Genomic DNA, 14,992 nt, shown 5'->3' with positions numbered 1-14,992 from the left:
CCAATAAACCAGGGATAAAAATGCACTTTTTTCAAGGCATGAATTTTAAGTGAAGGACAAGTAAGTGCTAGACCATGGTTGTTCATGGATTGCCAGGAGGAGCTCTCTCTGTGCTCCAAAGATCCAGCCCATCCTTGGGCACTGGGGCAYCTGGGGTACCTTTCTGTGGTGACAATGGMGGCTYTGTGGTGGCTGGTCCTTTAGGTGTYAGAAATGGCTTTGGCTGCYGGCAGAGGCAAAGTGACCTCGGAGTCTTCTCTTCAGAAGAGCAGGGAATGTCCTTGAAGTGATTAACCAGAACATGATGAAACCAAGCTGTTAAAATGGAGCCTGTAAGTCTAAATCCCAACACAGTTCTATCATGGTAGAGCTTTGCAAGCTCTGAACGACAGATTTCAAGATCTTCTGGTGTACTGATGAAGAACTGAGATGAAAAGCTTTTCCCAGGAGCCACTGAGATGCTGCAAAGGTTGAGTTTGTGAAAGTTTGGATCTGTTTTATTGACTCTACAGTTTAAACCATGACTTTGGGAGTCAGAGCAGAGAATTAAATATATACACTGCTTCTGCAGAAGGTGCTATATATGGACTTATTCTAGACAGAAAATACAGATCAACTGTTCTCCTCTAATAAATGATTTTTAGGAAAAGAAAAAGCGGAGAAGAGTRAATCTTCTCTGGGGTATTGTCATGGTAAGAAGCTCTTTCCAATACTGTGCATTTCATCATGATTTTTTCAGTATCAGTCCTACACTTGGTTTAAAACAGGTATCTCCTGATATTTTCAGCRTTTTATCATACTAATGGTGTATCAAGCTTTTCTCACTTGCACACTTTTTTTCTGACTACTTCAAAGGCACTGGAGGTTGTCACCTATTCATGTCTCTGTGAAYTGGGACTTCTAAAGCATCCATGATGAATTTTGGAAATTTGGTTACTGTATTTCTCCCAGCTACATCTTTTTTATTCTCAGGCAYAGTCATTGAGGGAATACTGAGTATTTAATTATTTAGGACAGTAGTGAACTAGCTTTTAATCTAGTAGACCTCATTTTCCCATATTGTGTGCTCTAGGCAGCTCAGTGGGTTATATGTAAAAATATCAATCAGGCAYCCTTTTAATGTTCCTGTGTCAGAATTATTATCACCATTATTTTAACGTCTGGAGAAGGCTGTTTTAATGATATAAGACTAAGTTCTCCCTTCCAGCTATTTTAATAATAATTTTAAGCAGCATTACTCTTGATTTATACAATCACTGKAAGAGCAGAACAAAACTGCTGTGAGCAGTGGTGCTAATGAAGTCCTTTTCCTTATGTATCTTTAAGTTACTTTTCCTTAGTGCATCTCTCCCATCTTTTCTTTGGGGTACAAAAGTTTTGGCTGTGCTCCCCATGTTGCCTCCTGTGGTGTAGCTAGTCCAGATTTAAGTCCATGACAGCTGGCCAAATTTACAGKTTTTTTGGCTGGTTTACAGGTAGTAAATCCATGCTGGCTGACTGGTGGGACAGTTCAGTGATTRCAACCAGCTTTGGCACTGGTTYGGCTCTCTTCTGAAATTGKCTACCAGTTCTTAAAAAATGTACARGGTCTTCACTACATTTGTCATCTCAATGTTTCTGTCAAATTTCATGGAATTTCAGCCAGCAGATCCTTGGAAGCAGGGCTAACAAATGATGAGGCACAGGCTTAGGCAGCAGAGCACCAGTAAGTCACAGCTGCTTCAGAAAATCAGCCCAATTTCTTTAATGGAAGAAATAGGAAGAGAATTAAATTTATCCTGGGCTCCCAGGTGTTATTTTTAACTCACATCTCGCAGTCTAGTGCACATATTTTGATATTTTTCCCTTTTTTCCTCCTTAGATAACCATAAACCTCTCTTTGTCCAACAGGAAAGTGCAACTAGGTGCATCTGAACTCTGCTTTGGAAATGAAATGTAGCAGTTAATTTGCAGCACTGCCAGCCTTTTCACAGCAGAATATAAAAGGACAACTACTTCAGACTAATGAAAATGACAGTGGGGAGAGGTGCTTTTTAAACACTACAAATTGGATGGGTGCATCAGRAATGTAATTTTAAAGGAATCTGACAAGGTCATTTGCAAAGAACAAACTTCTTACTTGTCGAAAGGGTTTTAGACCTCCAAAACTTGGCACTCTTGAGTTTTCAGGGTACTTTTAAAGTTGGCAGGCTGCCTGTTTAATATAACTCTGGACTGTCATCCAAATTGTATCTTTCAGAGTTTCAGATTATCTCCTGCAGAAGTAATCAGCACACACCAGGCTGCCGAGGGTGGCAAACTTCAGTTCTTAAAAATTAAATTAGACTGTGTTCACAAAAAGTTTCTCAAGGGAAAATTGAACTGAAATAATGTTAAAAGGTATTTCCATGCAAATGTATGAATTTGAGGCACACTTATTTTATGCTCCAAATTAAAGGTGCAATCCTTTTTAGATTCCTTTGAAATGAGGAGTGACCAGGTAGCCCACAGTGGAATACTTACGGGGGAGTGATAGTGAGGGCTGTACTTGAGGACTCTGGAGACCTTTGCTGTCCTGGAAAAATTTCCTCCCCCCAACGCTGCCTAAGGGAATGCTGACTGGATTGATATGGATTTATTAAAGTCCTGATATGATTGGAAAGTTCTCATTAGCAACATGGTTCACATGGATCAGGAGGAAGCTCTGGAACTCAGGATAGGAAGAGCATGTTGTATGTGAAACTGGAAGAAAACAAAAAAGCAAGGAGCCATAGCAATGTGAACTGGTCTAAATAGGAGGCATTTGTCACTGGGAGAAACTTCTGATCTTTGAAGTTGACTTGTCCCCTGGTAGGTTAAGGGGCAATGGCTTTAAACCTAATATCTAATTTAAATCTGCYCTTTAAATGAGTATGGAGTTAGATTAGATATTAGGAAGAAATTCTTTGCACTRAGGGTGTTGAGGCGCTGGCACAGGYTGCCCAGAGAAGCTGYGGCTGCCCCATCCCTGGAAGTGTTCAAGGTTGGATGGGGTTTGGAGCAACCTGGTGTGGTGGAAGGTGTCCCTGCCCATGGCAGAGAGCTGGAACGTGAAGACCTTTAAARTTCTTTCCAACCCAAACCATTTTAGGATTCTATCAATCTACAATTTACATTCGGGATCTTGAAGGCCAGAACATGCTTATGTATTCCAAAGTGCAAAAGAGGACAAAATACTGAAATAACAAGCACTTGCTTGAAATGAAAAGTAAGTAAATCTGTAACATAGGAATAAAAACATGGGGAAAAGGTTTGAAGTTGTGCATTGACTGGAAAATTATTTTAATACAATTATCTTCTTCTCTGCACGGTGCAGTGGTCAGCGAATGCTGTCCAAGGCACCTTTGATCTTACTGCTTTGAGATGCACTCCCTTATTTTAATTTTGGGAGGACGGACTTCTATTTACTGCTAAAAATATTCTCTATATTTTATAGAAGTTCCTGGGAATTGGCTGATTATGGAGAAAAAGAAAATATAAAATCAGGGGTCACAGATGACTAGGAAGGGTACTGACTGGATATCTCAAAAATGAGCTGTTCATGGGCCATGCTGTGCACAGCACTCTTGTTCAAGGATGCKTAGAGGTGCCTGTCCTAATGTTTAATAGGTTTCCTGTCTTGGAAATTAATTTTTCTGGTTTCCACAGAAGAGATGAATACAGGTACTCATTACACTGATCTCTCACATGACTAACAGTATCGCTGGAACAACTTGCCAAAGGAAGTGGTGAAGTTCCAATCCTTGGAGGTGTTAAAAACTTGAATGGATATGGCCKTCAGCCACCTGGTCTGACCATGGGGGTTGGCCCAGACATTCTCCAGAGGGGATTTCTGTCCTCAGTGACTCTGTGAATTATGGTCTGGAGTGACTACATCCATAGTAGAGTTCAAATATCCATGGTCAACCCTTACCTTGGCTTCTCTCTTTAGGCTGACACAAAAAATTGCTATGTGGTGATTTTGCAATGTAAGTATTCTGCCTAGACATGTGCTGAACTCACCAAAATCTCATCACGTGTGTTATCACCATCTTCCTCATCTGGGGATGGCTTCCAGTGTCCATGAAAGTTTGTTGAATTTTAACTGGTGGCTGAARGGCTGTATATTGCCCTTGTGCATCTCAGCTGTTCCATTTTGCAGTCAATCCATGCCTGACAGGTGCAGCAGGAGATGGGGGAGGGAAGCTCAAACCACCACCCATTAGTCAAACATAGTCATTTATCAGKTGAAGGGAATTAGATCATGGTGGAATGGGTGAATTTAATGAAGAGTTATGAGTTTCAAGGCAAGAAATGTCCTTTGTTTTGGGTGGCATGAAGAGGAATATCTAACAAAGCTGGGATGAAGATGAGCAAGGCAGAAATTGGGTTAAAGAGAAATCACTGSCTAAGATGGAGTGCAGTTCAGTTCTGAAGTGACATCTTGGGTGCAGTCACGTTAATTTAACTGTTATAACCTAGATAAGAAAGTCTTCTGGACCTGATAAGAAATTGGGCAAAAGCATCTCTGTATACTACAAATTCACTTTCTTTACTCAGATCCTCAATTCTAAAATTTTAATCCTTTAGGATTTTGTGAAAAAAGCAGATTTCTCTTTACATATATTTCCAGCTCTTTGATCTGGGAAATAGGGTCAGCTATTATACACTGATTATGTGTAGTATAAATACTTTGATTAGAAAATTTCTTAATTTTTTCCACAAGTTCTGTTCAAAAATATAATTTTAGGCAAGGTGGACCTCTGACATTAATGCATTTCATTATTTTGTTAGAAGCAAAATCTCTTTAGGAGATTTTATCTCTAAGGTCTTGCAGAGATTGAGGCAATTGACATTTAGTTTTGAGCTTTCAAATCATGTTCATTCAGAAAATTCTTGTGAACCATAAGTGAATATGTTCTTAATGTASTGGTTAAATGTATTTACTATAAGTYGTACAGGTTAATATTATTGTACATATCCTGTAATTACAACAGGCCTTCTTAGCAACTTTACTGTTTGAGAGGGGCCATTTTTCTGTTAGAAACATTTATAATTGCTTTCCTGTAATTGTCCGAGCTAAGTTACAATTGTGTCATATAATGACCTTTAAAAAYGTGCCTAGAAAAGCCTGCAGCTGTTCCCTCCTTGGGTTCTTTCTACTGAGTTATATTTAAGCCAGTGTCTCTGAAACCAGGCAGTAATAAAAGGGATATTATCCTTAGCAAATATCTTAATCATGGTAAATCTCTGTTGCCCTACAAATGACTGCATGGGGGATTAGAGTGGAGTAAGCCATTTGCTGAATATCACTGCCACCTTTCCGAGGCCATTTAGGCGTGTTTAATTTTTCAGGGTGAAACATGAAACCCACTAATACAAATGTTTGCATTTGGCCTGAATTATATCCAGCCTGTAACAGTTTGARCAGACTTAGGACCAGATTGTGAATGATCTGTAGGAGGCCAGCTCTGCTTGGGAGAGTGAGAGAGAAAAATGCATGTTTGTTCCCAGTCCCAGCTCTCTTATGTCACTTACGCTGCCTGGTTTCTTTTCAATATTTATGTAAGGCTATTATGGGGTGAATTACCAGTAAATATAGGGATGGTGTTTAGCTCTGTATTTTTTTAATATCAATCACAGTCCTTACTGTCATCCAGTGCCTGGGAGCCATCAGTGTCCGGCTTGKGTTCATCCTGGCTAAAAGGGAGGTGACAATGTTGTGAAGGACAAAATACTTTCCAGGACTTGTGTCCTCCATAGCATCACTTTCTATCTATTTATTGATGCACATTTCTAGCTGGTTGCCCAGAAACATTGAAACTATCTGTTTTCCAGTGACCAAGCTTAAGGAAACCTTTTGGGAGTTGGAAGTACTACTGTACATTTCATACTTTCTTTTTTCCTTCCTTTTTTTCCTTTATTTTAAGAAAGCAGTGCCTTCTCTCTGTACCAGTCTGTGTGACTACACCCCTAACCAGTGTGGACTCAGCCAGAGCCTTGGGAACTGGCAGCTCCAGGAGGTGTTTCCTGGGGCAAACTTCAGTGACTGTGAGGTGACACCTGGCCCGGGTGAAACAACACTTTTATTGCCACACTGCCGTGTGCCAGGAACACACCACCCACAAACTCCCCTTGCTTCCAAGGAATGTGCACTGGGGTTCACCTCCCCAGCCTGATTTCTTGATCTTTCCATCAGGCAGCTTTTTCCATGAGCCCTGAGCACAATTTCCCAGAGTGCCTACAGGGGTAAGAGCAGTGAATGTGAGAGGCAGTGTTTTGTTGTTCATAGGATCATGGAATCATAGAACAGTTTGGTTTGGAAAGGACTTTAAAGATYATCTCATTCCAACCCCTGCCATGGCCAGAGACACCTTCGACTATCCCAGGTTGATCAGAGCCACATCCAACCTGGCCTTGAACACTTCCAGGGATGGGGCAGCCACAGCTTCTCTGTTTCAGTGCCTCACTACCCTCACAGTAAATAATTTCTTCCTGATATCCAGTGTAAACCTGACCCTCCTCCAGCTTAAGGCCATTCCCTCTTGTCCTACCACTACATGTCCTYGTGAAAAGTCCCTCTCCAGCTCTCTTGTAGCCCCTTTAGGAACTGGAACAAACTGTTGTTTTTTGTCTTATGACTGTTGGACTGATCATCAGCAGAGGTGCTGATGTTTGTCCATCCCAGTGTTTACTGTGCTCARTGWAATAYTCTCAGTGTTTAATTCCCAGGAAARTTTCCAAATGACAAGCCTCACTTTGAATGGTCAGCAGAATTTAATAAATATTCTAAGGACCTTAAATGAGACCATAAAATGTGTGGTTAAGCAATCAGTTATACTTGWTAATGGTGAGATACAGCTAATAATAACCAAATTGAAAGAGGAAATTGAGTTAGTGCCTTGTAAGAAATAAGACCTTCACAGAGGACCCTCTCATTAGAGACTTCAAGATTTTTGTTTTTTTAAAGTTAATCAACTATTTCATATTTCAACCACTTCAGCCAGTCACAAGTATTCTTTTTTTTTGTGACAGTTGTTTAACATGAACTATATATACCTTGTCCTATTGGAGAGCTTSTCCCTTAGTGCTTTTAGCTTGAATCTGAGTGGTTTCTTTCCTAAGGAAAAAATAAATTCTGTTAAGTCAATGAAGTTTTATTATACTCTGTTAAGTTTTCTATGGTATAGGCAGGTTAAAGCTTTGATTTGATTTCCCTCACAGAAGAAACGAAATTCCTATGGGAGACAATTATAGGTGAAGATGAAACCCCTTAGTGTGTTCAGTGTATCTTTCAGATGCTGTCATGGCGATTATGAATGAAATACCTACATAGATAAAATGATCATAGAATAATAGAAGTGTTTATTTTAGAAATGCCCTCTAAAATCATCAAGTCCAATCATTAATCTGACACTATCAAGTCCACCACTGAGCCTGCACAGGTATATGAGGTTTTTCTCTTTAGTTACTCTGAAGTTGCAAAGAGCTTCTATTTCTGATTCCTGCCACTGTTTTATACACTCAGCTGGTTGTGGGTTTATCCCTSTAGGTATTGCTGAGGGATGTCTGCTCTTTGCACAGACCATCCCACAAATGAGTGAGGTCCTAATTCTGTCTTCATCTACACAGATGGAGCAGAAAGTGTTTTCACATTCACTAAATATTTTAGAGGTTTGAAAGTTTCTCTGCAGTGGGATAAAAACTAGAAACATTCAGAGATTTTTGTAAAAAGGTGCAGAGCATGAAGGAAAATTRTGTACTGGAATAGGGTCCAGGGTTGATCTTCTCAGCTGGACTGTGAAGATTTGGACCAGGATTTTCACATTCCAGTTGAGGGTCCCATCACCAGGCAATAGGCTATTTAGAGGGGGCTATTTTTTACCTTCAAGTAGGAATTTCCAAGTTGCGCATAAGAAGTAATTTTTTTTCTCAGATGTTTCTTTTAAATCATCATCTTTTGGTATAATACACATTTTCTCCATGCAGTTTCTTCTGAAAARGTCTAACCTGAGGTAGAAATTAGCCCTTCTTTGAGCATGGATTAAACCAGCTGACCTCCTGAGAAGTCTTCCAACTTAAATTGTTCTGTGATTCAATTTGGAAAAAATACCCTCCATCTCCAATAAGAAAAAATGATGCTTGAACCTAGAGTTACAATGCCGTAAAAAATGTCACATTAAGTGCTAAATGCCATGTCTAAAGACTTATAAACTAACTAGCCAGTGTCCTCAGTTGCTGAGTAACTTTTTTTATGCATATGGATTTTGCATAAGCAATCTGGATGCTGTTGTGGATACATTTCAAATGGTAAATACCATAAGGAAATGGGAGGTTACTCTGGAGAGGCTGGGCAGGTGGAAGTTATATTCCTGGCTGTGCCCTGACTTGGCTGGGGTGTCCACAGACACACCATTTCAGTTTCTTTAGTCTCTTTAGGCCATTTTCATTTTCACAGTATCTTTCTTTCATATGTGTAAATGACTTGCTGTAAARACTCAGCTCTTCAAAATAGTGTTTGTTTTCTGTGGTGTATTGGCAGGAATACATGGGGAGGGCCTATTCTAGAATGGGACCTCTAGAGGTTCCCAAAATCCACATAATAATAGTAAAGAGAGGGGAATGAGATGTGATTTCTTCTGAAATGACTGTCCAGTCTCCTTGAGAGATGTAAACGGAATGTTCTTTGTGGTTCAGCTTTACAAGAGCAAGAGTGCCCATTTCAAGAAGGATTTGAGGACAGGCTTTTGCATGTCTGTGTTTGCAACAGGCAGGACCAGCTTCCATAATTAACAAAATYAGTTTAGCTTTTATTGGATCTGCCATGGAAGAACTGCTGTGAAAAAAAGCCACGGAGCAGGATAATGTTTGCATTTGAACTACTGTTATATAGAAGAAATGCTTGGCACATGAAGGGCTGCTCCATGGATGAGATACATTCTTAAAGATGGGATTTTACCTTCCTTTGCCATATTATTACATAGAAAACACTCAAATGCCATGCCTCCTCACTTATTTGTCTGAAAAATGAAATYATTGTCGATTTAACAGATACAACACGTGCTGGGTTAAAAAATKTTCATTAAATGTGCTGATAATGCCAGAGAGGGAATGTGTGATGGGAGAGATGAGTGCTCCAGAAGCAAATGCAGTGCTAAGGCTGGTTTTGTGCTTGGAGCTGATCTGATGTGCACCYCTGGGCGTGGGCCCAGGATCGCTGCTGCCTCCACTGGAGGTGAGAGGGTCCCTCCCTGCTTCAATCAGCTGAGTAACTGTTTGTTTCTTTCCAGATGAATATAAGAGTAAAGTAGCCTGTGAAGATGACAAGCTGAGGCTGAGCTGTAAGAAGAGCATGGTGATAGCCATCTACTCTGCTATCTTCGGGAGGACACAAGGAGGCAGCCTGGAGTGCCCATACCAAAACCTAGGGATGCCCACGATTGGTAAGCAGGGGAATGGCTGGATAGCAGGCTGCTGTGGGCAGAGTGATTTATTTTACTGTCATCACAGCAGAGTTGGCACAGATCCTGATTAGAAAAGCAGGACTCGGAAATGCAGCCTGCCGTGGTGATGCTCCTGATGTGCRGTGCCTTGTCAACCAGCAGTGAGCTTCAGCATCAGCACCAAACTGAGGTGCATGTCCTAGCCGAGTTACCAACCCACAGGCTTTTCACAGATTCATCAGATTACATGCTTAAAAGTGCTGGAATTTCTTGTTCAATTTTCTGTTCTCCTGGTGGTTGATACATTGAACCTCTGCCTGTAATACAGARCAGCATCTTATCAGTGGATGTCATGTACCATCTGCAGGCACTGGAGCCTTGACACTGCATTTAAACTTTTACTGAAGTTAAAGCAAGGGAGCAAATTCAAAAAGCAAGTTGTTAAGTTTCATCATGTTACGGTTGGCTTACAGTATCTGCAAGTAGGTTCTTCACTCTCATACTATCAGAGTCTCTTACAGTCAGGAGTTAAAGATAAATAATTGAATAACGTTCACTGGAACTGTCTGTTCTTGAGCCAATGTGAAATGRCTTTGAATATTTTAGGCTGTGGCAGAAAAAGCAACAGTTACAGCACAAAATCCTGCKCTCAGCATTGCTCATAATTCTTCTCTGCAGAGTTGAGAGGGAATTWACTAATTTCCCAAAGGAATTGCCTCTAGAGAGGGAAAGGCTTGAGAGAAGACTGCAGGGGGAAGCTTGATCTGCTGCTATTGCCTGTGCTGGAATCTGTTCAGCTGCATCTGGGGTTATTTGCCTTCACAGCTGATCCAATGCCCCTAAGGAGTTAAATGCTATTCAGAGGGAAGCATGTCAACTGAGTGCTTGGAAATATGATACACAGGTGATGGTGTCAGTAGAAACCCACAGGTGGAATGAGGCCAGTCAGGTTATTTGTGCAGCATGGCAAGTGCCTCACTTCTGCAGCTGTGAAAATCTGAGCACTTGCAGCACARCTGAGTAGTGCAGGGTCTCCTACCCAGGCCCATGGGTGAGGTGCATGGCAGCAGAGTYAACATCCTGCACAAGGTTATCTCCTGTATCCTGAGGTGACCAGTGTTCCTGGGTGTGCTCCTGTAGTSCTCCAGGTAGCAGAAACCAAAAGAGATGTGTAGGGCAGGCCAGCCTAGACCTTGCTGCTGTGGTGTTTGGGATGGGCTGGGTGTGTGCACTGGGTGCTGTGGTGGTTGGGCTGCTGGGTTAGAACTCATCAAATCAGTGAAACAGGATGGGTTTCTGGATCTGAACACCCCACTCCTCTGTCCTTGCTGAGAGAACAGGAACAGGCACCTACCAGGGACAAGGTACCAGCACAGSAACACCCTCCTCAGTGACAGCATGAAGCAAAACTAYACATGAARCCACAAAGYRTAAAGTTTTACTCTTCTTTGCCCARATGCAAWGTCACAAAACTCGTACTGGCTGAGAGTAGGGTATGTGGCACTGGAAAACAGGACGGGAAGCATGAGCAGGGAGAGCAAACAGTGGGACCTGACAGCTGAGCTGCGCATGCCATATGATCTCTAGTGCCTGTGTGCCCTGCTATTCTCAAACTGGCCTTGTGAGCTCTACAAATTGGCCAGTTTTCTTCAGCTACAGCTCACTGATCCCCTTGGCATGAGGCAGTCTCTGCTTATCATGACCTTTCCTTCATCTGTGATGTGTGAGCTGATCCAACAGGGCAGAGCTTCAGGGCTGCAGGAATGGAAGGGTGAGTTGTGGCTGTAATTGGCACTTCTCATGGCCCCACAGATCCTACAGAAACTGCTGTAGGAGCCTTCTCCAGCCCGAATCAGCAAAAAGCATATTCACACTGTGCTTCCCATGGCACCCTGCAGAAATCCCAGTCGTGTCTCTGGTTACAGGAGTGACGGGAGCGGGTTGTGCTCCCAGCTGCCATGAGCGATTGTGGGAGCAGCACTCAGGGTGCCCCAGCCTGCTCCAGAAACTGCTCCTCTCACAGGCCTGCCTAGCCCAGCAGGCAACTCTGTTCCTTCAGGAGCAGGTGGAAACATCACAATTTATAAATCAAAGCTTTSCTAGCTGGAGAACATTTCCCTGCACGTTTGCACAGCCCTGCGATGTGGGGAGGGCTGCACCGTGGTAGCCTTTGATCCCAGACATGCACAATGAACTGATCTTACAAACATGACCGTATGAGTCAGGCATCCAGTTCCTGTAAGGCAGAACCCAGCTATGTTCTGTGCATGGAAGATTTATTCTATTTGAATTTCGTGGGAGTGATGATTTGTATCAAGTCTGAGCCTTGGCAAAGGACCTTTTGCTGGGAAGAAGGCCCTGCACAAGTTTGCAGTGATTATTTATCAGCCTGAGCTACTTGATGAGTGAAGATGTCATGCTTGCCCCAAAAGTGGTGACGATTATCTTTTCTTCCTAATGAAAAACAATTCAGAAAATTTGATTCAATTTTTTTTTCCTGTGGACAAAATGCACATTTGGATTGAATTTAGAAATCTACGGCTTCTACAGGTGAGGCTTTTAAAGAGTTGAGGYCTAAGATGGAGAGGAGAGGTGGCCTAATAGAGCATTGCATATTAAGGTAAACCAATTCAATTTGTGTTGTTTCTGYCTTGAAAAACAAGACCCTATACTCCTGTAGAAGTGTTGAGGAGATGAAGTCCAGTAGTGGTGAATTCCCTGGGTTCTCCGTTAGGCACTCAGGTGAGTTCTGAGGTATCCTGGTGTTTCAGTCCTTTTAACCCAGGTATTGCTGTGCTGCTTTTGGGTGGTGAAAGATCCCCAGGTCATACTTCGCCATGCCATGCCATGCCATGCCATGCCATGCCATGCCATGCCAGACACATGCTTTCTCTTTATCTAATGTCTATACGAATGTGATTAAACATCTGTGAAGAGAAAATTATTGTGAAGAACTCCATCCTGTCCCTGTCATGTTAAAGTGGAAATCTGCCAGGATCCTCTTTTAACTGGAAACACGCTGAAACTTGTGTCTCTGACCGTAATGGGAAACCCCTGCAAACAGCTGGACCCCTCCYTGAATGCCTTGGGAACTCTGAAAAGCTCCTAAAAGAATTTGACCTTATTTGTAGCTCTCCTAATAAAGGCTCCACTTTGCTGCCAGCGTGTGCAGAGAGCATGGGGAGGTTTCTGGGGAAAGGGCTATTTACAAGCAATGAACCATTAATATCCCTCAGCCAAGTGAGCCCTTTGCCCCTTTTTCCTGCTGTTTACAGCTGCCTCTGCYTGCATCTCCAAGTGGCTTGTTTGTTCCAAGAGAAGCAATTTAAAAAATGGCCTTTTCCTACATTTATCTGAGTGCAAGGTAGTGATCTAATTAGGAGACTGAGGAGGAAGAACTGGGATGTAAAATGATTACCCTTTTTATTGCTTAGTGGAGCAATATTTTGGTCATATTCAGGACACCTGGCTTGCTCACATTATTCGTTTTTACAGTAGCTCCCCCCTGATCCATAGACTGTGAGATGGACGTGCTCAGCTGACCTCTGACACAGGATCCAAGACTCCTTCTCAAGGACCCTGTCTCTCTCCATCATGTATACAAAAAGCCCAAAGCAATTTAATTGCTCATYCTGGGTAGGAGGAATCTGGGCTTGGTTTTGGAGTCGGGGCAAGATCGTGGGAACCCTGGGTCCCCTGCCCTGCTCTGGGTCCTGCGGTGTGGGTTAAGCTGAATGCTCTGCTGAGATCAAAATGTCCTTGTCACTTAAAATACAAATTCTATCTTTTGCCACTGTAAAGGGGGAAARTGAATGTGTTTACAAAGCCCTGAGGAAACTCAGATGGTCATGGCACTCTCTGACTCCTAAGATCTGATAATGGAAGAGCAGAGGAAGGAGTTCAGTAAATGAGCAAATGCTTTAGGTGCTCATTCCCTGGYATTTTTCATTCTAATGCAGTGACAGAAGGTGATCCAACCCAGTTTGTTTTGATTTCCCCCTCTTAATGCAGATGCATGTATGACTTGAAGCAGAGTCCTCATATAAATATTTATTACACCATATAAATAATGGACCCTTCTAGTTTGTTTGTCTGTGATCAGATCYAGCATGAGAATGAATATGAAATACATGCAGTAAAAAATCCATTTTATTGTAGGGTAYATGTTCCTGCCAGCTCAAGAGCTGGCTTTAAGAAACTGCTGCCCCTCCAGCTGTGCATTTCTGGCTCTTTTCTGCCTCACCATTCATGGCCATTTTCCATCCTGTTTCTGTCAGTACAAGGTTGAGCCTGTGCTCTAGTCTTAAGTAAAATGCTTAGAAATAAAAAGCCTCTAAAGTGTGGATCTGGACCAATGAGGAGTATCATTCCCCCTGGCATTGATGAGGGAAGCAGAGGGTGACTGGGACAGGGGGAAAGGATGGGATATCCATGGAAATCTGTGCTGGTCAGACTATGCCATGGAGCACAGCCAAACTTTAGTGGATCCAAGTGGCTGAAACACTCTCATGCTTCATCCTGGTTTCCCTGTCTGGCTTTTAAAGCATCTGCAGTGCTGGGTCTGGGGGATGAGCAGCAGTTGGGGGGTCAGACCCTGTCATTACTCTCTGCAGAGCACACCAGGCTTCCAAAGCACCCCTCCCCTAGGTGTGACTCTGTGTATGCTTCATTTACATTCAGGGCAGAAACTACTTTATTATGTGTACAGCTCATGATTAAGAACATGTTTTTAGAGGCCAATATGTTTGTAGGCAATAAAACCCACAAGTATCCAAATCTGAAGGCTACATAAATATCAGTTGCTGTTTAATTCACATATCATACCTTATTAAATTTAAATTGAAATGCAGTTCCCATTTAGAATGCTGAGTTAAAGTGGGACAAGGCCTGCTTTCAGAAAGTTGATTTTCAATTTTAGATACTTTATGTGTTTCACTTTTTGTCTCAAAACGCCAGGAGGTAATTAAAATCACTTTACAGCTGTTTCTAGAAAACTCCAACTATTGTTTGGTTCCATAGAGCCATAAAAATGATTTATATAAAGTTAGTTTTATATGCATACAATAGCTATTTAAAAAAAAAATGAAAAAGTCCATTCAAATGTGAGTCTGCACAAGATCTTTCTCTAAACCATGGTTCACGTTGGTTTTGAAATGCTGTTTACAGTGTAGTATGACCCCATGCAGTGATTRTAATTAAAAATTCTGAAACTAGTATTAAATAGCACTAGCAGGCTCTGTGATGCTATTTGTATGATATTTGAAGAAGTAGGTGTTTGTATCAATAATATCAACTTCTTTAGTGGCTGATCTTATAAAAGATGCCTGTTGCCCAACTATTAGTTAAAAGCAAACTCAAAATATAATCCTAGCAATAAAGGGGCAGAATTTAGGGGATTTAAATCTGTAGCATCTCAATTTGTTTCCATGGGGTTTCTCTGAATGAAAACCAGTGTAACTTGTTCAAAACTGATAAAGTTTCTCTTAAAATAATTCAGATGTCACTCAAGAATATTGCAAAATTGCCACGATGGTGAATTCTGAGCCTGAGAA

At 41.8% G+C, this 14,992-nt stretch overlaps 1 protein-coding gene across 2 annotated transcripts in view; it reads left to right on the top strand.

The window, feature by feature from the left end:
- EVA1A (eva-1 homolog A, regulator of programmed cell death) overlaps positions 1-14,992 on the top strand; it is a 132,367-nt gene that overhangs the window by 7,640 nt on the left and 109,735 nt on the right. For both annotated transcript variants that reach the window (XM_057390405.1, XM_057390404.1), the window contains exon 2: positions 9,288-9,440. In XM_057390405.1, coding sequence (XP_057246388.1) covers positions 9,350-9,440 — 91 coding nt within the window. In that variant the 5' untranslated portion in view covers positions 9,288-9,349. The remainder of the gene's footprint in view (positions 1-9,287; positions 9,441-14,992) is intronic.

The sequence above is a fragment of the Malurus melanocephalus genome, unplaced genomic scaffold, assembly GCF_030028575.1.
Source record: "Malurus melanocephalus ecotype Western Australia unplaced genomic scaffold, MMel_1.1 scaffold_26, whole genome shotgun sequence".
Taxonomy (NCBI): Eukaryota; Metazoa; Chordata; class Aves; order Passeriformes; family Maluridae; genus Malurus; species Malurus melanocephalus.
The sequence above is the reverse complement of the archived record's forward strand: the minus strand, read 5'-3'. Positions and strand labels throughout refer to the sequence as shown.